The following is a 25287-nucleotide window of genomic DNA, read 5'->3' on the forward strand; positions in this document are numbered from 1 at the left end:
TCTATGTTCTACTATGTCAATAAAGTTATAGGAAATTACCAATTTTAAATGTTTCTATAAGTCAACAGAAGATAAAATAAACAATTCATTTCTGATCTATCAAATTATGCAAACTCAGGAAACTATAGAATACTATATACTTGCCACAGTATAAAACATACATCGGATATTGAAAGGCAAATTAGAACACAATTTCTTTTCACCATATATAACCATATAACAATTATAGCACAGAAACAGGCCATCTCGGTCCTTCTAGTCTGCGCCGAACTCTTACCCTATCCTAGTCCCACCTACCTGCACTCAGCCCATAACCCTCCATTCCTTTCCCGACCATATATCTATCCAATTTAACTTTAAACGATGACATAGAACCCGCCTCAACCACTTCTGCTGAAAACTCATTCCACACAGCTACCACTCTGAGTAAAGAAGTTCCCCCTCATGTTACCCCTAAACTTCTGTCCTCTAATTCTCAACCCATGTCCTCTTGTTTGAATCTTCCCCACTCCCAATGGAAAAAGTCTAACCATGTCAACTCTATCAATCCCCCTCAATCTTAAACACCTCTATCAAGTCCCCCCTCAACCTTCTACGCTCCAAAGAATAAAGACCTAACTTGTTCAATCTTTCTTGTAACTTAGGAGATAAAACCCAGGCAACATTTTAGTAAACCTCCTCTGTACTTTCTCAATTTTACTGACATCTTTCCTATAATTTGGTGACCAGAACTGTACACAATACTCCAGATTTGGCCTTACCAATGCCTTGTACAATTTCAACATTTGTCATTAGATCTTCCTTTCCTTTCAAGCAATCATCTCCAGACTAAATCCAGTTGGCACATGGTAATAATGAAAGGATTGGGTTGAGAGGGAAAATGGTAGAGAGCATCTTCCTACTATCTGACACTTAAAGGACACTGAGGATCAGCTTTATGTTGCCTCAATCGTTTATCTTAGTTTATATTAACAATAGCTACAATGGGAGAATCTGTACATGTGTACTTTTAATCCCTTCCACATAGACCACGAAGTGCATACAAATAAAGCAACAACCTGTAGTAAAAACTATGTTTTGGATGAGGAGTTAAGAGGCAACTTCCATATTCCATCGCTTTACCTTCAGTGAAGTTTTGACATCTTGCAGAAGCTGTGTAGGTTCCACATTTTTCTCCACATACTGATCAAATAGGTAATTCTGCCGGGCTCGTTTTATAATCTATGCAAATGTTACAGAGGTCACATTAGAATAAGTAATGTTATTTAATATAGCACAGCATACACTCATTTACCATGGAAAAACCAAACAATTATTTGTTGTATTGTTACAACTCTGATACTCAAAAGAATCTTTTAAGCCACTTCATTACATTCCATTCGTTCATTATGTGCGTGTTGCACGATGTAGATGATCATGGTCTTTCCATGGCTGGGATCACCTGTCTTGTAAAGACACTGCCTAGAAGGCAGCAATGGCAAACCATTTCTATGGGGAAAAAATTGCCAAGTCGATCATAAACATGACCATGATTGTTCTTGTTAATTCCCCCCCCCCCCACAGAAATGGTGTGCCATAGCTTTCTTCTAGGCAGTGTCTTTACAAGACAGGTAACCCCAGCCATTATCAATACTCTTCAGGGATTGTCTGCATGGTGTCAGTGGTCGCATAACCAGGACTTGTGATATGCACCAGCTGCTCATCCAACCAGTCACCACCTGCTCCCATGGCTCCATGTGACCCTGATTGGGGGGCCTAAGCAGGTGCTACACCTTGCCCAAGGGCCACCTGCAGGCTAGTGGGGGGAAGGAGTGCCTTTCTCTTCCTTTGGTAGAGGCTTATCTCCACCCCGCCACCAATGTTCCTTCCAAGGTGTGCACGCACACATGTGCTTTGCTACTAGTGCACAAAGGAAGTTAAAATGCACACAAAAGGTTGTCACCCTCTACCTCGCGACACACACAAAATGCCGGAGGAACTCAGCAGGCCAGGCAGCATCTATGGAAAAAAAAAAGTACAAACAATGTTTCAAGCAGCCCTGCCAAAGCGTCTTGGCCTGAAGTGTCGACTGTACTGTTTTCCATAGATACTACCTGGACTGTTGAGTTCCTCCAGCATTTTGTGCACGTTGCTTGGATTTCCAACATCTGCAGATTTTCCGTTGTTTATGATTGGATCACCCTCCATCTCGTTGGCATAAGTATATTTCACGATCATACATAATCACATTTTCTTTTCAGGTTTCTGATGCGGACAGTGTTGACAATGTGGAGTCTGCGATGATTTCTCTGCAGAGTTTAGAACTGGCTTATTTATACTGTTCTTATTGAAGAAGTTATTCAGAATGCACATGTCGTCGTCACTGGGCAAAAAGTTGCACAGCACAAGATTTTCCGCAAACACTGGTCATTACAAATTAGAGGGAACATTGTCTGCCACCCTTTACTCACATTACATTAGCTGTAATAGTTGGGTATATATTTGAAAGGAAGTAAAATGTGAAGAAAGTGGAAGAGAGATTTATCTGACCTTCATTGAATCTTGCAACTTTTGGCTCATTGATTAAAGTAAATTTATTATCAAAATATGTGTGCATATATACACTGTATGTACAGTATACATGCACATGTTATATACTACCTTGACATTCATTTTCTTGCAGGCACTTAAGAAAAATAAAGAAATACAATAGAATTTGCAAAAAATTATAAATGAACAAAGACTGACAAATAACCAATGTGCAAAAGACAAATTACGTAATTAAAAAAAAATACTGAAAATACATGTTGTGAAGAGCCCTTGAAAGTGAATCTGTAGGTTGTACAACACCTTGCCCAGGGGGTTGTGGTAGAGCAGCTTACTTCCAAGTAAATGGCAGCACACTCAGATGCAGTGGCTTCTATATGGATAGGCTTTTTTTTTAAAATGTATTTTTTATGATCCCAAGACCCTGATGGACATTAACTGTAGGTCTACCCCATCAGCGAATTCCTTGATGGCGGAGAAACTGACGGAGCTGGATTTGGTGCAGACCATGATACTGATTGTGACAGACAGTCATTGGTATGTGAAGATGGTGTGCCAGTGATTGTCCTAATCACTTTTCTTACAATCGCAAGATCCTTTCTGACAATGGTGGTGTGGAATGCTGCAAGTCCAGTTCATTGGTTTATTGGCAAACGGCATGGTCAGATGTGGGAGCTACATGGTCTCGTAGCTAGGACTAGGCCTCAATCCCCAGTGTTGCTCATTTGCAGCAGCCCAGGGGAGGCCTCAGAATCAGGTGCTCCAGAGGGCCAGAGTTGGTGTGGAGTGGTGCTCATGCTGAGTTGGTGCTGCCACCCAGTGTTCACTCGGCAGAAGACAAGCTGCATTGCACTGACTGCAGACTGCTGCACCATTCATGGATTCGGGACTTGGATTTTTTTTGTGTGACAGTATTTTACTGCCATCTTATATGTGCTCTATGTGCCTTGTGCTGTGTATGACTGCTGGTACTGCGTTTTGCAGCTTGGCTCTGGAGTATTGCAGTTTAGTTTAGGATTCATGGGTATTCATGCATGGTTGAATGACAATTTAAACTGGAACTGGAGTCAATTCAGAGTTGTGGTGAGTAAAATTGTTCATGCTTATGGATAATCTTGCAAATTTTGGTTTAGCCTTTAGAACTGTACACAAATTGCTATCTCAGTGATGCATGGACACAAACATTACTGAAACACACTGCCATTAACAAATGGATCATGAATATATTCACTGGATTCTCACTCTGACAAGTGTTTTAAATACAGTGGATTCCGGTTAAATGGTCCATCGGTTAATCAGGGCAGCTGCTTATTTGGGATAACTGAAAGAACAAAAATTAATTGTTGCTGAACAGTTTCTAACTAGTATCAGTCGCCTGAGTTTTTGTGGCTTTAAGGCACTACACCATGCTTAGAGTGAAGGGCATCAGTTGCATGTGTTTGTGTTCAAAGGTCAACAATTTTGGTCACTGATAGTTGGTGAGAAATAAGCAGCAAGCCAATTTAGAATTGTTTTGCTCACTGTGATTTCATGCACTCAGGATTTTGAGATGCCCGAAACACCATTGAGTGAAAATGAAATTGTTTCACTACTTCAAGTCAGGAACTACAAAGAAATAAGGTATCGAAAATCATCTTAAATGTTACAATGAAAATGAAGATTGGGAGGATGCAATTATCGAAAGCATTGTATGAAGGCAGTCTATTATCTGCACTAGTTTTGTTCATTTGGTCAATTAAAAGAACATGGCAATGTGTTGGTTGTCTGTTGCATCTGATGATGACAGTAAAACTTGTTTAAGAGAGTTTTCAAAGTGGAAAAGATGTTCAATGGGACAATACCACTGTCTTGGCCTCGGAAGTTCCATTTCAGTGGTATGAACAGTCATCACAATCTGGTGTCTTCCTCAGTTACAGTAGATAACCATGTGCCTTGTCATGTCCTTCACTCTCACTGACATTGTACAACACCTTCTTGACCATTGGATCTCACCGTTGATCTCATCCAGTACGCTGGAGCTGACTTCACATGCTAGGACAGGCATGTCCCTATTTCACTGGGGTATGAGGCACAAGGCACGCTGGCTACTCTCACCTGGGTTTAGCCTGCCTGTCGAAGTGGGGTATGGGGGAGTGGCCACTGCTGCATGCATACAGCTACTTAAAGTCACAGGTGAGAACTGAATTTCTGGTGGGCTCCAAAAGGTGAATGAGCTGTCTCTGAGTGGACACAACAAGCCCCTTCACTAGCGGTGCCAGCTCTTCCGGGATACCCCATACATGGCAGTTTACACTGGATGAATTCCTCTGTCTATAACTATTAGGAACTAATAAACAATATATAGTACTGCGGTAATATTGGTAGTGTTCTCACTTTTTCTGTATTTCATTTAAATACACAATTTCTTAGTTAAACGGTAGTGTTTTTTTTTAAAAACAAACATACCCTCTTAAACTTTATCCATGAAATTTTGGCTAATTGGGGCATTCACTTAATTTGGCCAAAATGTACTGGGCCTGATGCGTCCCAATTAACTGAAATCCACTGTAAATAGATGGACACTGGCAATTTAATTTGCAAAATTAAAGCAGGGATCCCCAAACTTTTTTGCACCGCGGACTGGTTTAATATTGACAACATTCTTGCGGACTGGTTGACTGGTTGGGGTGGTGGGTGTTCACGTAGGGTCAAACTCACCTCAATATATGTCTTTTACAGCTAGGGTTGCCAACTTTCTCACTCCCAAATAAGGGACAAAAGTAGCAGTCAAATACGGGACACTTGTGTTTACTCTGAGAAAGACTACCATGACCATGAAGCTTTGCGCGGGCACCTGTGTGCACATGCGTGACGTGCGCATGCATGTACGTGCCAATTTTTTCCCCCCAGAAATCGGTTTTGGCTTAATCTTCCTGACTACACTGTACATACATTATTTCTACTTTATATGGGCTGTGTATTTATCATATAATTCCTGCTTTTACTATATGTTAGTGTTATTTTAGGTTTTATATGTTATTTGGTATGACTTGGTAGGTTATTTTTTTAGGTCTGGGAATGCTCAAAAATTTTTCCCATATAAATTAATGGTAATTGCTTCACGCCACTTTGGCACAAAAGGTTTCAAAGGAAAGCTCTACCTTAGCGGGGGAAATATGGGACAAGGGCGGTCCCGTACGGGACAAACCAATTTAGCCCAATATACGGAATGTCCCGGCAAATACGGGACAGTTGGCAACCCTAAGTTCAAGTTCAACAGTGCGTGACAGGGAATGAGGAAAGGTGCAGCTGACTCATTGTTTCCATGCGGCCCGGTAGCACATGCTTTGCGGCCCGGTGGTTGGGGACCACTGGATTAAAGAATGTTCACCCACAGGTTTAAATTCATTGTGCATGCATCTCAAAGCAACACTTGGAATACTGACACTATCAATGTGGTTAACATTAAACCAGTTTAAAAAAAAAAATCCCAGACTAAAATTATACACAACTGTAGATCTCAAGGAGCCCACCTTCTGAAGGCAAGAGTGATATTTCATGAACTGTCCCTCCTGCATTTGGAACTACATCAGATGCTGTTGTTCCTCAAGCTCTGTTAGATTGCTGTTGATACAGAACTGCTAATGTGCACAGGTTACTGATTGCCAATCAGACTGGCAGATTTTCAACCTTGGGTAACAGGAAACCTGCAATTTGTTCTAATGCCTTATGTCCAAACCTTCAGCTCCCTTTTCTCACTAAAAGTTTGAAGGAACATGACCACTTTCTCCAATGCAACAAAAAAGGTTAGATCAGTTTCAATTCTAATCGCCCAACTTGATTTTGCAAACTACAAGTATAAAAGTACATCTTGCATGATTGCCCATAAATCATATGAACTGCAGGATTATAATGAACCAATGGTTTATTGCAATAACTAAGCAATATTTTAAATGTACTTAAGGATTTTTCTTTGTGCTTTGGAGATCAGATTTCATGAATCAATACATTGCATGAAAGCAATTAATCAAGTATACTACATGCCCTTTTAATTCTCGATTTTTAATATTTAAGATACTTTGAGTGGGAATGTATTGTACAAATTTAATGTATACAGCTAGTGCTGGCAGACCCGAGCTAAGACAGCCCTGCATTTTGTTACCAGAGTGGAGAGGAGAATTGGACTAGAGCAAGATGGTTAAGGCAGAACCCAATTATAAAACCCCAGTCATTGATAAAATGTAAAGAAAGATTTAGTTATTGTCTGCTTTTTAACAATGTGTGATGATGACACGGCCTTACCTTGTCATCCACATCAGTGATATTCATACAGTAAAATACATCATATTGGAAATAGTTCATTAGAATCCTTCGGAGGATGTCAAAGGAGATATAGGACCTGAGAAAAGGAATAATTTAAGTTATTGCATTACTGTCTACACTAGTGGCACACGTTGCATGGACTAGGAAATTTGCAACAAGCTTAGGTGAAGTAATACACTAAAGAATCATAGATGGTTGTCAATTTTCTTAAAATACTGCTTGTCCATAGCAGAAATCACAATCACGCTTCTTTTTAAAGGCTTGGAATCACAATTATCAGAGAACAAACCAGAGCAAAATCTCTGCCTAACTTTGCATTACCATGTCTGATGATATACAAAAAAAAAAATCAGCGAAATTAGCAAGGTCACAGTAATTAAACACGATTTTTATTATTTCAGGTCTGAGGCCTGTTAGGCCAAGCATTTACCATTGGACGTCTTATAAAATGACCAACAGATCACAATGCACCATGCTGGTGACACCAAGCTTTCAATGTTGTCTGATGACATAAAAATGAAATTCTGCCACTCAGATTGCTCTCCAGAATTATTAGAAAAAAAAAGGCAATATATTGAATTATTTTTTTTTGTTTTAAGTGGCATCTCTTCATACATGTTTGTATTTTACAGTACCAGCTGTTCAAATGTGCATTCTATTTGCACATACATGGAAGATTTATTAAGGATTTATTCAGGGATAAAGTTTAACTGAAGAATTTCCAGAGGAAGCACGGTAATAAATTACATAGCAGGTTACCTTGCATGTCCCATGTGGGAAGCATCATAAACAGTGGGGCCACAACAATACCATAACACCTTCTTTCCATTCTGAGGACGGAAGATCTCCTGGGGAAAAAAAAACAACACACACGGCTGATTTAGACCAAAAATGTCAAGAACAAAATCAAGTTCCCACATACTCAGCAACCCCATTAAAAAAGTTTCCTATCTTGTGACTAAAATACGTGAAGTGAAACTCAGAACATTGTGTTATATGCCTCTTTGCCTAGAACTGCGGGAAGGAGCTCGTAGGGCAAAGAGCAAAAAGAAACAAGGAGACGCTGGGAAGAAAGGAACAGGAAAAGCCCAGTGGTCGAAAATCTTCAACAACACATTTAGCTTTCAGCTAGGAGCATGTGTGCTTCCAAAACTGAGCAACAGTACCTATTAATCATGGGCTTCCAGTGCGAACAAACTTGATTCTGATTTCAGTGGCTGGAGTGTTACAGTATATGATATAATCTCAGTCAGCATCAAGTACTCTACATACTCCACATCTGCAGTGATGAACACTGCCTTGAAACAATTTACATCCGTCCACTGATATGCACAAAGTCCACAAGTAACATGTATTTGTATTATTTATAGAAACTGGTAATAAAGGGCAATTGATTGTTGGATCACACTTGCAAACCGAATGCTCAGAGTAACCTAGTAACCACACTTATCAAGTAGTGTTAAGTGCAATAAGTCTTACAAGGTGTGGAGTGGAACCAGAAACTTGAAATGAAAGGAGGCAGGACTTTGGAGTACTATTACAAGAAATGCAATTCCATTAATTTCTTTCCGAAAAGTAACAGGAACAGGGTGTCACCACCTGGAAAAAAAAAACCCATATGGTTGACTCTCAATACTGTCAGGACAACAGCTGTTGGACATTAAATACCCTAATGGTAGAGGCTCAGTTTTGGAACAAGTTAAAAAGCAAACTAAAATAGTAATCATTCTTAAAACAGCCAAGAGTAAGAATTCCTTTCAATTGTATTCATCTTTTTTTTATTATTGGGCCACAGTAAACTACACAGAATGTCCTAGGCAGTGAGCAACTGACAATGAGTATAAAAAGCCTTGTATGAATGTTCATCTCAGCATGTTTGCAGTATGTTTAATCCATGCTTTTAACAATAAGCAGAGTGCTATTCTTAATATTGGAAAAATAATAACTGGATTTAGAAAACCAGCTGTTTGCTGAAGGTGGGAGTTAGAACAAAAAAATCTTATTACTGTTTCCCAAAGACCAAGTGACATAGTGCAGTTCTGAACCTTTTGGATTATAGGTCTGAGATTTCATCAGGTTTGGAGATTGAACAGCAGAAATGAAAAAGGAGTCAGATTTGCTCGTTAGCCCTCATTCATCTATTCCTCAAAAAATTTGATTACAGTTGCAAGAACTCACATGCATATCAATTTTGACACTGAACAGGTGAAAAATAGCAACTGGCATAAGAACCTATTGCTGTGTAATTCTGCTGCGGCCTAATGCAACAGCATCTTCAGGAAGAGGGTGAACAAGATTGCTTAAAACCATGTCACAATAATGACCCTGTAGAGGAAGTTACTAGGATAAGACACCTTGTGAATTATTTTTACTGTAAACCTTCAATGTTCTTCAGTCACAAGACAGCTTTCAGTCTTCACTGGAACTGCTTCAACTGTATTAGGATGCTGGTTCCACCAAAATTTGAATGTGCCATTTATTTTTAATTTATTAAGCAATTTTCATTCACTGATTGCTACATACAGTTGCAAAAAGACAATAAAAACAATGTTATTGTAGCTGGAAATAAATAAAAGATAACCATAAGAAAATAAGGATCCCTCTTCTGTAATGCATGGGCTGCCTGCGCTACACATATTAATCTTTATAATTTTTTGTGCAATATTAATACACTCTAAAAGTGGTATTTTTCCTCACATACTCAGTCATAATTATACTTCAATGAGACACACTGCTGGATAGCATTAGCACAGATTGCTTGATTAAAATATCTGCTGGGCTTCATTAATGCAGACTGCCGTTGATATCTGCTACAGAATTAAGCAGAGGCAAACATTATTCATGAGTAGACGAAGTAGTTAATGGATTGCACAGGTCCAGTACTACCTCATTTCAGGGCATGCAAACCAACAGGAATGAGATGGATGTTACTGCATGACAAATTGTTTTAAAGCCCTTCACCAGAACTTTATATTGTTTTTTCCTACAATACTACTCTACTCTTAAGCGATACTGACCTTGTTACGTGTCAAACTGTTGTACAGCCGGAGCTCAGGCTGTTTTACTTCCGTTGGCGGCGACCAAGGTGGTTGGATTCTCTTCTCTTTAGCTGGAAAAGAATAGCCACAAGTCAAATCTTCCACACCATGGTGCTCAGTCATCAATGTGACCGTACTAGCATGGACCAGAGTCGAATTTAGGCGTTCCCAACCTTCATTATGCCATGGACCCCAGGTTGGCAACACCTGGTCTAATTCTTCAGCAATTGCTTGCAGGAATGAAGTCTGTGGGTGATCAGAAAGTTCCTCATAGACAAGGATGAGAAATTGTAAGAGTAGAACCATACAATGTTTGACAATTAAGCTCAAATTTGAAGAAATTAAGGTACAGAAAAGCTCAAGTCATTTCTATCAGTTGAAAGGGATGGTGACCAGAAGTATTTTTAAAACACGCATATAAAAGGACATTTCTGTTTATTGGCAAACTAGTACCAATGACATTTTGAAGACAATCTGGCCATCAATTGCATTTCACAGGAGGAAGACCAAATTGTAAACGTTTCAATTAAGAGTTTGCATAATGAATACTGCAAACAACTGGTGCCCCTGCATATTTGCAGGATACCACAGTGACCTGGGGGGATAATGTATACCCAAAAACAGAATTTAACTAGGTAGAATAAAGCAAATCCTCTGCTGAATCTCTGATCCATAACGAATAACCTGATCTCTGATTTACTCATTGAGGACTTCAAGTGCCGATTTTGAGACATGGAGGCAGTTTGTGGCATTCCTGCCTCTATTGTCTATCCACTGGTTTCAGCCAGGGAGAACATACAAACTCCTTACGGACAGCAGCGGGAATTGAACGCCAATCGGTGATCACAGGCACTGTAAAGCAATGCCCTAACTGCTACTCTACCCTCAAATTCTTACAAGAGCAGCAGATGTTGTTCAAATGCGGAGACCTGTGGTAAGGATTAGCTTTGTTAGTCACATGAACATCAACACATTGAAACATAATGAAATGCATTGTTTCGCATCAATTACCGACATAGTCCGAGGATGTGCCAGGGAGCCGCCCACAAGCGTAGCCATGCTTCCAGCACCAACAATGCATGCATACAACTTATTGACGCTAACTGTATGTCTCTGGGGCGTGGGAGCAATCTGGAGTATGCGGAGGAAACCCACAAAGTCACAGGGAGAATGTACAAATTCCTTATAGGCCAGTGGTGGGAATTGAACCCCAAGCGGTGGGCGCTGGACCTGTAAAGTGATCCCCTAACCGTCAAGCTTCCATCAAGTTCTTTCATGAACCACAGGTACTGAAGTAGGGTGCCCAGAAATAATTGCTTGCAAGGGAACTGTGCCAATAGATCAGTGGATTCAGGATTGCAGGGAAGAGAATTATGCAACAACACATTAAGCAGTGGACGAAACATTTTAATCTTGATCAACCGGAGAATGTTGCGCAATTGGATGAAAATGCACAAAATTGTGAGGTCAAATGAATGGAGACACTACATTTAAATACATATTGGTGCAAAGTTGTGAAGATGGGTGGTGTATTGTTGTGCAATGAAAGTTGTGGATGACATACGATGGGCTTCATTAAGCAGTTTGTATTGGATAACAAAGAGGCAAATGGCAGTCACTAAATTTAATTCAGTTTTCTATTTTCATGTGCCTTTTGCAGTTTTCCAAATAGCTGAAAATAAAGTGCCTTTCTGTAAGTGATGTAACTGAAGCCAAATTTATTTTATTTGGAAAACTTCACCTATCTCCCACATTGAACACCTCGCATAAGCAACCCATATCTGATTAGGGAGCTTAAGGAAAAGGAACCCTTAGGTAGCAGTGATCAGCAACACACATCAAAGTTGCTGGTGAACGCAGCAGGCCAGGCAGCATCTCCTGACGAAGGGTCTCGGCCTGAAACGTCGACTGTACCTCTTCCTAGAGATGCTACCTGGCCTGCTGTGTTCACCAGCAACTTTGATGTATGTTGCTTGAATTTCTAGCATCTGCAGAATTCCTCGTGTTTACGGTAGCAGTGATCAACTGTTTTCCAGTTGGCTGCCAGTGACCAAAGGTGTTCTGCGGGGTTTACTGTTGGGACTGCTTCTTTTCACGTTGTACGTCAGTGATTTGGATGAAGGAATTGATGTCTTTGCGGCCAAGTCTGTGGATGATAAAGGTAGGTAGAGGAGAAGGTAGTGTGGAGGAAGCAGGTGTCTGGAGATTGAGAGATGGACAAAGAAGTGGCAGATGGAACATGGTGTAGGGAAGAGCACAGTCATGCCCATTGATAGAATTTAGCAAATCTGTAGAACGGCAACTGTAAGTTTGCCCGCAGAAAAAGAATCCTCGGGTTGTATGTGGTGACATGCGTGTACCCTGATAACAAATGCTACTTTTAACTTTTAGAAGGAATAAAGGCTTGGACTATTTTCCAAGTGAGGAGACAATTCAAAAATCAGAGGTACAAAGGTACTTGAGAGTTCTTGTGTAGGATTTCCTAAAGGTCAACTTACAGGTTGAGTCAGTGTTAAGGAAGGCAAAAGCAATGTATCACCTTCATTTTGAAAGGACTAGAATACAAAAGCAAGGATGTAATGCTAAGGCATTACAAGACATTGCTCAGACCACACTTGGGAGTATTGTGAGCAGTTCCAGGCCACTTACCTAAGAAAAGGAGTGCTTGAATTGGAGCGGGTCCACAGGAGGTTCACGAGAATGACCCCAGGAATGAATGGGTTAACACAGGAGAAGCATTTGATGGCTCTGAGCCTGTATTTGCCGGAGTTCAGAAGCATGGGGATGGGGAGGGTGATCTCACTGATTGTAAGGCCTAGATAGAGTGGATGTGGAGCGGGTGTTTCCTTTAGTGGGGAAGTCTAGGGCCAGAGGGCACAGCCTCAGAATAGGGGGATATTCAGAGATGTGAACAATGTCTTTAGCCAGAGTGTGGAAACTCTGTGGACTTCCATTCCACAGTCCACTGTGCAGGACAAGTCACGGGGTATATTTAAGGCGGAAGTTGATAGGTTCTTGATTAATCAGAACATCAAGGGATATGGGGAGAAGGAGACGTAGATTGAGTGGGATCATAAATCAGCCATGATGGAAACGTGGAGTAGACTGAATAGTCAAATTGCCCAATTCTGTTCTATTGTCTACTGATCTAAAATGATGGACACACTCAGATCAGGCCATGTGTGTGGGAAGAGAAACACAGGAAAGAGACCCTGAATCTGTTTCTCTTCCCATTGATGCAGCTTGACCTATTGACCATTTCCAGTATTTTCTGCCACAAAAGAAACACAACAGAGCCCATTAAAAAACACGCAAGACCATCAAACACCCAATGTGCAAAAAAAGAACAAATCATGCAAACAATAAAAAAAGTAAACAAATAACACCCGGAACATGCACTGCAGAGTCCCTGAAAGTGAGCCCACAGCCAAGGAGCCAGTTCAGTGCTGAGGCAAAAGCTGACGCTTGCAGGCCACACCCAGTTCAGCTCTGAAGCTAATAAATCTCACAGAATAGTGAGCTGAACACTGGTTCATCTTTCGCCCTTGGCTTTGACACCTTGATCTTTTTAAATCTATCTTGTCCTTAAATCGAGCAAACCGGTTCTTTCCTCACTCTCAGGTCCGGGCCTTGCTGCGCCAATCTGGCCTGGATTCCGCTCCGGCCATACTTGCATTCTGGAGAATGCACTTCATTGAAACCTTCAGGAAATTGCAAAAATGACAGATCATACAGCACAACTTCCAAAGGGAAACTGCAGGCTGTGGCCTGCAGTGACCATAGTCCAAAAGAGTATTATTAAATGGAATAGTCAGCAGTTTCACTTGCTTCCTTGTAAAGCATTCCTGTGCCTTGCCAGCACCATCTTTAGTGTGGGTGTGTTGATCCAGATTTTCGGCTTCTGCAGTCTCATGTCAATTGTTACTCAAGACGTGCAAAGCAATGATCATCCCCATAGGGGAGGATTTAACTACTTATTCAACATTCCACAGATTTACCACTATTAGATCCCTCACCAAGTCAGAATTGACTCGACTTCCCAAAGAAACATACTGACCTCGAAACCTGATTTATTGTATTTTTTTTGGGGGGGGGGGGGAGAAGAGAACTTTCTAACTCCTCAAACCTTTTAACATTTTAAAATGTGTAATGGAACATTCTCCTCTACATCCAGCTCCAACAACATGCAAGTGGATTAACATCTTCTGTGTTAATCCAATCTTATTGATGGGCATCCAAAGCACATTCATTTTTTCGACCGCTGGTGGACAGTGTATAAAGGAACCAAGGTTTCTTCAACACCATCTTCCAAATAAACAATTTTCCTAAGGATCATAGGAGTACTGGAGCCCTATCAACTCCAACTTCTCACCCAAGTTGCACTTCACTGGTTATATCAGTGTTTCTTCAAATCCCTGACACATGGACTGCAAGTTGCTGTCTTGAATTCTTACTACCTTGCTCTTAAAGGTATCTTGGAGAGTGTAATAGAAACCTCTTTACCATTTTCAAAAAACAAAAATAAAAGCAAGATGAGATGAATTACAAAATGATGCCATAAGCTCCAAGCATTACCATGGTTGGACAGATGCCCGAAATGAATCATCACACAGATGTTCAACTACTCACATATGTGGACACTATCTCTGGTGCATTCCCAAATTGCTGCAATGTGCCTGTACCACCGCACCACGTGCAAGTATTGATCGAGAGGTGGCTTTCGCATTGACTGGAATACTTCCACGTCAGCTTGTGAAAATACGAAGCCATCGATGTAACTTCGTGTAGCAAGATAATCATTTAGAGCCTCCATCCCATTCCTGCCAGGTTTTATATTAAGATGCTCGCCATGGCAGAAAGCTGCAAGACACAATGTAGGGAATGGACGCATCTTCAGAACGAATGCTTCTGCTTTTCTTCAACAAAAAGTCATGCACCATTCACCATTCTAGTTCTTCAGTTACCAAAGTGAGAACTAATACAGCTGCTCATGTCAGGCAACTAGAGAAACATTACGTAATTCAGGACTGTCCACAAGCAGGATAACCTAGACCATCAATCTGTTCTCAATCGGCAGCATAATGGTTAAATATTGTAGGCACTGCAGTTGTGTAACACAATCATCTGCTCCCCAACACTCAGATCTTGTATGATTATTCCCAAAGGCTTTGCTACTGCTCTGGTCCAAAGTGCCAGATAGAACTAAATTCTAGAAGTTAGGTGAGAATGAATGTGTTTGGCTGAACCCTGGTGACGATCAAAATTAGTGGGGCTCTCAGAAAACACTTCACTGGGTACAGTCATACATGACACACAGGAAGTGTTTAAGGCTGTTGGAAGTCAATCAGTTCAGCTTCAGGGGTTCATCAGGATAGTAGCTTAGGCCCAATTTAGCATCAACAATTTTGGCAATGACTTCGCCACCACAAGATCAGAAGTGGGAATACTTGCTGATGATTGCATGTAGTTAATTACATTCACACATCCTTGAATAACAAAGAAATCCTGCCTGTACACAGCAAGACCCAAACAGCATTCTTGGCCTGATAAGTAGTGAACGAGTCATGCCACACAAGGTTAAAACAATAACCAACTTTAGAAATTAAGTACAAGCCTTTAAAAAAGTTGGAGAGACTTTGCTGATATATCCCAAAGACCTAAAGATCTAGATCCTAGATTTATTACGACACAAAGGCTCAGGTTCCTATCATGGGAAATTGTATAGTTTCTGTAATTGTTCTCGTGGTTTTCAAGGCAGCGAATATGCTTGCACTATTTAAGACAGCAGAGACAGGAAAAACAAGAACTAATGACCTGTTAGCCTACCATCAGGAGCAGGGAAAATGCTAAGATTGATGATGAAGGAACACGAGATGTTATGGGTGCTGAGTATTTCAAAAGAACAACCCTGAGCATTTTGAAGATGGTGACCACCTGCTTAGAAGTAAAATGAAAGGAGGAATGGGAAAGAGCATGTCGCTCAGGATACACAAGGTATGACGTTATTAGCACAAAGTACAATATGGTGAATTGTTCGTGGCTGCAAAAAGTGACACATTGTTGGAAATTCATGTTCTCAATAACAGAACTGTCATTTCATCACTTCACCAGTGTATGTGACGTAGCAGGATAAAAATGAAGACAACCTTACAGAATTAAAACAGGGATTGAATGAGTTGCCAATTATACCTTACTTAAAAGTAAAGGCCGAATTTATAGGATAACAATGTATTGAGTTTCAAGGAGATGTAGACTGGATTAGTGGGTAGATATGAGTATGACAGATGCAATACAATTTCCCCACTTTAAAGAAGAAAGGAACAAATTTAAAAAAAACTATCAGATTCCTTCTTCTCCAGCCCTTCACCTTTCCTACCCACCTGGCTTCACCCATCAGCTTCTAGCTATCCTCCTTCCAAATCACTGTCTCCCCACCTTTTTATTCTGGCATCTTCCCCCTTCCTCTCCAGTCCTAAAGAAGGGTCTTAGCCTGAAACGTCGACTGTTCATTTCCATAGACGCTGCCACACCCATCAGGTTCCTCCAGCATTGTGTATGCGCGTGCTGCTTTGGATTTCCAGTATCTGCAGACTTTCTCCCATGTACAATTTTAAAAATGGTAAAGAAGGGTGATACTGTTGATGTCGTTAAAAGCAGCTGAAGGCCTTAGACATGACAATGAAACCAACATGCAGCTGCAGCAAACAATTAGGAAGACAAGTGGTATTTGCTTCCTTTACTATAAGGATTTGAATACAGGTATAAAGATTATATAGGATATACAAAAAAGATTATATAGGAATTATATCTATAAGACTGAACTTGAGTATGGTTCACTCCTATCAAAACCACACTGTATTTGCTCTACTTAGCCAAGAAAGAATGTATATGTGTATTTGAGGTGATGATTTACACAGAAGATTCTAGGAATGAGAGTTTTACCGTACAAGGCCAGATCAAGTAGACTGAAACAATATTCTCTAGAATTCAGAAAAATGAAAGGAAATCTCATCTTATAATTTTTTAAAAAAACAGATCTCCAGGCTTAACTAAAAGTAAAGGTCATGACATGGAAAGGTCTTTATTTAAAAAGCTGAGAGATTGGCTTCAGTAAAGGATAGATGTAGTTAATAGGTTTGTATCCACAATAGGTGGCGTTCCACAATAATCCTTTGTTGATGGTTTCACTATCAACTTCTTAAGGTTTCAATATGACTATAGTGGTCTCAATTTTCTGATGCAACACCACAGGCTGATAACACCATTAAGTTGAGAACAGGATGTTAATGTCGAACATTAATGGATAAAGTGAATGAACAAAACCTTGTATTTGATGGATTTCATTGAAGTTCACTTTAAATGAAAGGAAAGATAGGTCAGTTTGTGGGAATTGTGAAAGAAATATTGGACTTTATAATAGGAGGGTAACAATAAAAGCTTCTCTCCATGGCTATCTAATTTTTTGGATGGGCTACATTGGGCGAATGATGTACAGTTTTGTTACCACACCACAAAGCAGCTAACTACATTTACTCAAATTTAAGTTACAAAGAACCCAGAAGTTCCTAAGCACTTTTTGAACGTGTGGAAGATTAACAGAAAAGATGTCAAGGGTGATCAGTCGCAGTAGCATAATAAAGCCAGGATCCTACAACCGACAGCAATTTTGGCAAGTTAGAGCAGGGCATATTTGTGTTCAGCATCTACCAGCCACCTTAGTACTGGAAAGGCTCTCTACAACTGCTCCAGTGCCTTGACGTTTTAGAATGTGAAGCAACCAGAACGAGAGAAGGCACTGCAGCTGCTTGGCAGATCGGCAGTTGCAGAAATGTCACCAGAAACAGTGTACCAAAGGCTAGACGGAGATGTTCGGGAAATGTAAACTGCTTTCAGATGAAAAGTGGATTTTTGCTAGAGCGCAACTGATAGAAAAGTTAGGGATATTGTTGCGCTTACTTGAGATGGGAAAAGCACGGGCGTACAAGATGGCAAGCCGAAGGTTGGTCTTCAATTACGGTTGAGGTTACATGGAATGAGATACTTAATGACTGGAAGATGATGAATTCAGAGAGCATGATGAACTGAGAAAGAAGATATAATTACAGGGGGTGGGAAGTAGCAGTGCAATGGCTGAGTGTGAAAAATGACAACCATATTCCAAAAAGCAAGTTTTATTAATACAAAAATGAGGATTTCACTTGAGAGGCAAAGTGGCTGGAATAAGGCATGATACTCAGAGAAAGTGACGGAGGAATAGACCAAGGTGAGTTTCATCATCATATTCCAACAGGCTAAATGGTTGAAGATATAATCAGGTGGATGGACTAATTTAAAAGGGATGTTTTATTATTATGGAAGATTTGATGTGGTCAATCTACATCAACTCATGAATGGAAAAGGGAGTTAGCATCTACTCAGAGTAATAAAAAGTTACTGACAGAGAACCAGGACCAGAGAAGAAACACAGAACGGCTATCCATTCTTTGCCATTTCTCTGCTCTCTGACAGTGGGTGAATGCCCCCCTTTTTAAGATTTTCCCAAGTCAAGAATACTTTCCAGCCAGTATTGAAGGAACATAACTATTGTGAATTCCCAGCATATTACCTTTGAGTGGTTCCCATTATCCTGTCGCTCCAAGTCATTGTTTCCTGGCTAATTTGGCTATTGCAGATTTATTTTAAATAACTCTTCAACATAATACAAGATCTAGCAGAATCATTATTACTACTTATATATTCAATCACTGGTAAATTTAGAAAACATTAATTTTATACAACACAAAGTTGCTGGTGAACGCAGCAGGCCAGGCAGCATCTCTAGGAACAGGTACAATTGACGTTTCGGGCCAAGACCCTTCGTCAGGACCGACGAAGGGTCTCCGCCCAAAACGTCGACTGTACCTCTTCCTAGAGATGCTGCCTGGCCTGCTGCGTTCACCAGCAACTTTGATGTGTGTTGCTGGGATTTATAGCATCTGCAGAATTCCTTGTGTTTGCTGATTTTATACAAGAAGTTTTAACATCAGATCAAAAATCACTTTCATTTTCACCTTTTAAACAAAGTGAGACTACTGATGCGAGTTCCCAGAACTTCTTGTGCTCAGTTTCGCTTTCCTCTAAACTGAGAGAGGTTGGGCATATTTATTGCTTGCAGTTATTCATTTTTGCCCAACTTGTCTTCAGCTTGTAGACAGCCTCAAACCAGACTCACAACAAAGATGAGACTGTTTATGAAGGTATATACGACTGACTATTAGTTAATTATGACCAGTCTCTGGCAACAGTATTGCCATTACGAACAGGTCACACACCAACACGACTCACACTTGCAAAGAGTCTGACAGAGGGTGAAAGGAGCACAATGAACTTCTGCTGGGCTCAAACATTCATGTCATCAAGAACAGAACTAATCTTATCAAATGGAGCTTTCCTAAGTTTCATAATAATATTATAAATCATAGCCGATGCACCTTTCTGACATGGATTGGGAACAGGAATTGGGGCTTACCATTTCTGTGGATGATTGGGGGCAGATTTTACAATTAGTTAATACTTCCTCTATTTGTGCTAAACATTCCCTAATTCAATTTAAAGTGGTTCATAGAGCACATATGTCCAAAGATAAGTTAGCGTGTTTTTACTCGCATATTAATCCTTTCTGTGATAGATGTTCGGGGCAGATAGCCTCTTTAACTCATATGTTTTGGTCTTGCCCTACTTTGGAAACTTTTTGGAGAGATATTTTCAATATTATTTCTAAGGTATTAAATATAGATATCTCTCCTCACCCTATTACTGCTATCTTTGGACTACCTAAAATTTCTAGTAATCTTTCCCCTTCAGCCTGTAGAATGATTGCATTTCTTACTTTAATGGCGAAAAGATGTATTTTACAACATTGGAAAGAGCTTAATGCTCCAACTACCTTTTTTTGGTTTTCTCAGACGATTTTATGTTTGAATTTGGAGAAAATTAGAAGTAACCTTTATGATTCTTCATTTAAATTTGAACAGATTTGGGGACCTTTTATTCGATATTTTCATTTAATGTAATATTTACCCTTCTTGTTTTTTTTTCACTGTTTTTAATGGAGGTCGGGATTGAGGACGTGATTTTAAGTTTAACTCTGTTTGGTTTCAAGTTAGCCCATTGCTTTGCCTTGCTTTTAGTTAGTTGCACGGTGGGTTTTTTTTGGGTTTTTTTTTCTTTTTTTTCCATTGATATATATAAAATTTAGTATACTATTATGTTATCTTGGTTTCTTATGTTTAAATTACATTGTTTGTAGTTTTTTTTTGGTATTGATACCTTTTGGAATTTTATTATACTTTAACATTGTATTAATGTTTATATGGCTTACCTTTTTTGTATACTTACTCAATAAAAAGATTTAAGAAAGAAAGAAAGAACAGAACTGTCATTTCATCACTTCACCAGTATATGTGACACATCAGGATAAAAATGAAGACACCTTACAGAATTAAAACAGTAATTGAATGAGTTGCCAATTATACCTTACTTTAAAGGCTGAATTTATAGGAGAATAATGTATTGAGCTTCAAGGAGACGTAGAATGGAGTATGACAGATGCAATACAATTTCTCCACTTTAAAGCAGAAAGGAACAAATTTTTAAAAAATCTATCAGATTCCTTCTTCTCCAGCCCTTCACCTTTCCTACCCACCTGGCTTCACCCATCAGCTTCTAGCTAAACTCCTTCCAAATCACCGTCTCCCCACCTTTTTATTCCGGCATCTTCGCCCTTCTTTTCTAGTCCTAAAGAAGGGTCTTAGCCTGAAACGTCGACTGTTCATTTCCATAGACGCTGCCACACCTGCCGGGTTCCTCCAGCATTGTGTATGCGCGTGCTGCTTTGGATTTCCAGCATCTGCAGACTTTCTCCCGTGTATAATTTTAAAAATGGTAAAGAAGGGTGATACTGTTGATGTTGTTAAAAGCAGCTGAAGGCCTTAGACATGACAATGAAAGCCAACATGCAGCTGCAGCAAACAATTAGGAAGACAAATGAACATAGAACAGTACAGCACAATACAGGCCCTTCAGCCCACAATGTTGTGCCAACCCTTAAACCCGGCCTCCCATATAACCCCCCGACCTTAAATTCCTCCATATACCTGCCTAGTAGTCTCTTAAATTTCACTAGTGGTATTTGCTTCCTTTCCTATAAAGATTTGAATACAGGTATAGGATTATATAGGATATACAAAAAAATTATATAGCATATATATTATATAGGAATTATATAGGATCTTGATAAGACTGAACTTGTGTGGTTCACTCCTATCAAAACCACGCTGTTTTGCTCTACTTAGCCAAGAAAGAATGTATATGTGTATTTGAGGTGATGATTTACCCAGAAGATTCTAGGAATGAGAGTTTTACCGTACAAGGCCAGATCAAGTAGACTGAAACAATATTCTCTAGAGTTCAGAAAAATGAAAGGAAATCTCATCTTATAATTTTTTTTAAAAAACAGATCTCCAGGCTTAACTAAAAGTAAGGTCATGACATGGAAAGGTCTATTTAAAAAGCTGAGAGATTGGCTTCAGTAAAGGATAGATGTGGTTAATAGGTTTGTATCCACAATAAGTGGTGTTCCACAATAACCCTTTGTTGATGGTTTCAATATGACTATAGTGGTCTCAATTTTCTGATGCAACACCACAGGCTGATAACACCATTAAGTTGAGAACAGGATGTTAATGTCGAACATTAATGGATAAAGTGAATGAACAAAACCTTGTATTTGATGGATTTCATTGAAGTTCACTTTAAAGGAAAGGAAAGATAGGTCAGTTTGTGGGAATTGTGAAAATATTAGACTTTATAATAGGAGGGTAACAACAATAAAAGCTTCTCTCCATGGCTATCTAATTTTTTGGATGGGCTACATTGGGTGAATGATGTACAGTTTTGTTACCACACCACAAAGCAGCTAACTACATTTACTCAAATTTAAGTTACAAAGAACCCAGAAGTTCCTAAGCACTTTTTGAACGTGTGGAAGATTAACAGAAAAGATGTCAAGGGTGATCAGTCGCAGTAGCATAATGAAGCCAGGATCCTACAACCGACAGCAATTTTGGCAAGTTAGAGCAGGGCATATTTGTGTTCGGCATCTACCAGCCACCTTAGTACTGGAAAGGCTCTCTACAACTGCTCCAGTGCCTTGACATTTTAGAATGTGAAGCAACCAGAACGAGAGAAGGCACTGCAGCTGCTTGGCAGATCGGCAGTTGCAGAAATGTCACAAGAAACAGTGTGCCAAAGGCTAGACGGAGATGTTCTGGAAATGTAAACTGCTTTCAGATGAAAAGTGGATTTTTGCTAGAGCGCAACTGATAGAAAAGTCAGGGATATTGTTGCGCTTACTTGGGATGGGAAAAGCATGGGCGTACAAGATGGCAAGCCGAAGGTTGGTCTTCAATTACGGTTGAGGTTACATGGAATGAGATGCTTAATGACTGGAAGATGATGAATTCAGGGAGCATGATGAACTGAGAAAGAAGTTGTAATTACAGGGGGTGGAAAGTAGTAGTGCAATGGCTGAGTGTGAAAAATGACAACCATATTCCAAAAAACAAGTTCTATTAATACAAAAATGAGGATTTCACTTGAGAGGCAAAGTGGCTTGAATAAGGCATGATACTCAGAGAAAGTGACAGAGGAATAGACCAAGGCGAGTTTCATCATCATGTTCCAACAGGCTAAATGGTTGAAGATATAATCAGGTGGATGGACTAATTTAAAAGGGATGTCTTATTATTATGGAAGATTTAATGTGGTCAATCTGCGTCAACTCATGAATGGAAAAGGGAGTTAGCATCTACTCAGAGTAATAAAAAGTTAGTGACAGAGAACCAGGACCAGAGAAGAAACACAGAATGGCTATCTATTTTTTGCCATTTCTCTCTGACAGTGGGTGAACGCCCCTTTTTAAAGCTTTTCCTAACTCAGTAGTACTTTCCAGCCAGTATTGAAGGAACATAACTACTTTGAACTCCCAGCATATTGCCTTCGAATGGTTCTTATTATCCTGGCACTCCAAGTTATTATTTCGTGACTAATTTTGCTATTTCAGATTTGTTCAAAATAGCTCTTCAACATAATACAGGATCTAGCAGAATCATTATCAGTACTTATATATTAAATCACTGGTAAATTTAGAAAACATACTAATTTTATACAATAAGTTTTAACATCACATCAAAAAACACTCTTTCATTTTCAACTTTTAAACAAAAGATCGCTGTACTGTACTGATGAGAATTCCCGGTACTTCCTGTGCTCAGTTTCGGTTTCCTTTAAATGAATGAGGTTAGGTATGATCGTTGCTTACAGTCATTCAGTTTTACCCAGCTTGTCTTCAGCTTACAGAGAGCCTCAAACCAGACTCACAACAGAGATGAGACCCTTTATGAAGCTGTACAGTACTGACCATTATGACCAGTCTCTGGCAACAGTAGTGCAGTTACGACCAGGTCACACACCAACACGTCTCACACCTGCAAAGAGTCTGACAGAGGGTGAAAGGAGCATAAAGAACTTCTGCTGGGCTCAAATATCCACACACTTTAGCTGGAGGACATCACATCATTTGAAGCCACTTACCTTCAACGTTTTCCATTCTATTCTATTCTATTCTATTCTCTCCTGTCCTGTCCTGTTCAGCTCCGTCTCTGGTACAGATGATGCAAGAATGTAGCAGGACCGGAACTTGCGTTCTATTTATGCTAAACAGCCGAGATTGCTCTTCCCATTGGCTCGCATCGGTGTACGTGAAGTTCCGTTTCAGGAAGGGGGCGGGATTCATGGAGTTCGAGGCAGCGCGAAGTTGATGCTGGTGAGTTTTTTTTAAATTGCATTATTGCATGAAAGGATTTGAATTTCCAGATGTCGCTACACTACTGCAGAAAGTTAATGCGGTAGATGTTTTTCATCCGGAACTTGACTTAAGTAAATAACTTAGCAAGATTATTTGTACGACTTCTGATTTAGGGTATAAAAAGCAAGGTATGATTTCAAAGGTGCAAAAGTTGGAAGTGTGAAAATGATAATTCTGGAGGAAAATATTTTGAAGAACATAGTTTGTGAAAAGACAAAATATTTGGTAGGTTTTGGTAGTCGAAAGCAGAGTAAAATAAATTAAATTGCAGTTTTAATACTATCCCAGTACAGAGACTCTGACGAGGTGAAGGTGATAGGGAAAGTCGAGCAGTATAAAGCAAACAGGTAAACTTGGTTTATTAACAACTAAGTAAAGTATAAAGTATGAGGGTAGTCGGCGGGCCACAAACCCCTGGTGAGATGGGGATCCTCCTGTCCTGGAAAATGAAGCAAATTCCGGTGGACTGGGCGGATGAGACCCCAACGGCCGGGAAGGCGGGTCTGCAGAGCTCGGTGGAGAGTGGAGGGCGTGACGAGGCACAGAAGTCATGTCATCCCATCCCCTGCATCCAAGGAAGACCCCAACTGTGACAACCACTCCCACCACTGTACTCGGATTTCCGATGTCGAGAGAGTGGAACTGCCCCAGAGCAATGGCTTTTCCATTTTTTAAAAGGTCTCCCGCACAGGTGTCCTGCCATTGTCAGATACGATGGACAGCCAGCTAGGTAGAAAAGCAAGGAATCCATTTTCGGCCTTTATAAAACGCTGATTAATTAACCTTCCGTATTTAGTTCTGGTCACTTTGCTTTATGGGGTGATTTGTGAATGAGTTAGGAGAAGTGAATAATGCAAGTTAGGATGGATATGAGTTTGGCTTTTGTATCTTGGAAAAAAAAAACATTGAGTTGTTAGCTAGCTAAACAGAATATAATTACGTTATTCTGCCAATTTGTGTCCAGTTTCTGTATAGTAATGCAGAAGGTTGAGGACAGACAAGTCAGGTGTGGGAGCAGGAAGCAAAGTTTAAAACGACGACAACCAGAGTTCAAGATGGCCATTGTGGAAAGAGCGCAGACTGCGCCACACAATGATGCAGGAGGTGAAATGGTAACACAGGAAACTACCAGTGGACATGGAAAAGGGACGAGAAGGGAGGAGCAGACCAGGGAATAATGAGGATGGAAGACCTTGTAGACCATAAGGATAGGAGCAGAATTAGGGCATTTGGCCCATCAAGACCTCTTCATCATTCCATCATGGCCAATTTATTATTCCTCTCAACCCCATCTCCTGCCTTCTCTCCTTAACGTTTGAGGCCCTGACTAATCAAGAACCTATTACCTCCACTTTAAATATACTCAATGACTTGGCCTCCACAGCTGTCAGTGGAAATGAATTCCACAGCTTTATCACGTTCTGGAAAAAGAAATTCTTCCTCATCTCTGTTCTAAATGGACATCCATCTATTATGAGGCCATGTCCTCTGGTCCTAGACTCGCCCACTGTTGGA

The 25287-nt window shown here is 40.1% G+C and overlaps 1 protein-coding gene across 2 annotated transcripts in view; it reads right to left on the reverse strand.

Moving 5' to 3' along the window:
• cars1 (cysteinyl-tRNA synthetase 1) overlaps positions 1–23607 on the reverse strand; it is a 69615-nt gene extending 46008 nt beyond the window's left edge. Inside the window, exons 1-6 of one of the 2 annotated variants that reach the window (XM_063063222.1) lie at positions 23499–23573; positions 14496–14726; positions 9846–9937; positions 7588–7676; positions 6808–6904; positions 1123–1221 (exon numbers count right to left, since the gene is read on the reverse strand). In XM_063063222.1, the coding sequence (XP_062919292.1) occupies positions 1123–1221; positions 6808–6904; positions 7588–7676; positions 9846–9937; positions 14496–14726; positions 23499–23514 (624 nt within the window). In that variant the 5' untranslated portion in view covers positions 23515–23573. Of the gene's footprint in view, positions 1–1122; positions 1222–6807; positions 6905–7587; positions 7677–9845; positions 9938–14495; positions 14727–23498 lie in introns of both variants that reach the window. The other variant, XM_063063223.1, reaches the window with a different exon arrangement.
• Between the last annotated feature and the right edge of the window lie 1680 nt (positions 23608–25287).

The sequence above is a fragment of the Mobula hypostoma genome, chromosome 11 (genome assembly GCF_963921235.1).
Source record: "Mobula hypostoma chromosome 11, sMobHyp1.1, whole genome shotgun sequence".
NCBI classification, from domain to species: domain Eukaryota; kingdom Metazoa; phylum Chordata; class Chondrichthyes; order Myliobatiformes; family Myliobatidae; genus Mobula; species Mobula hypostoma.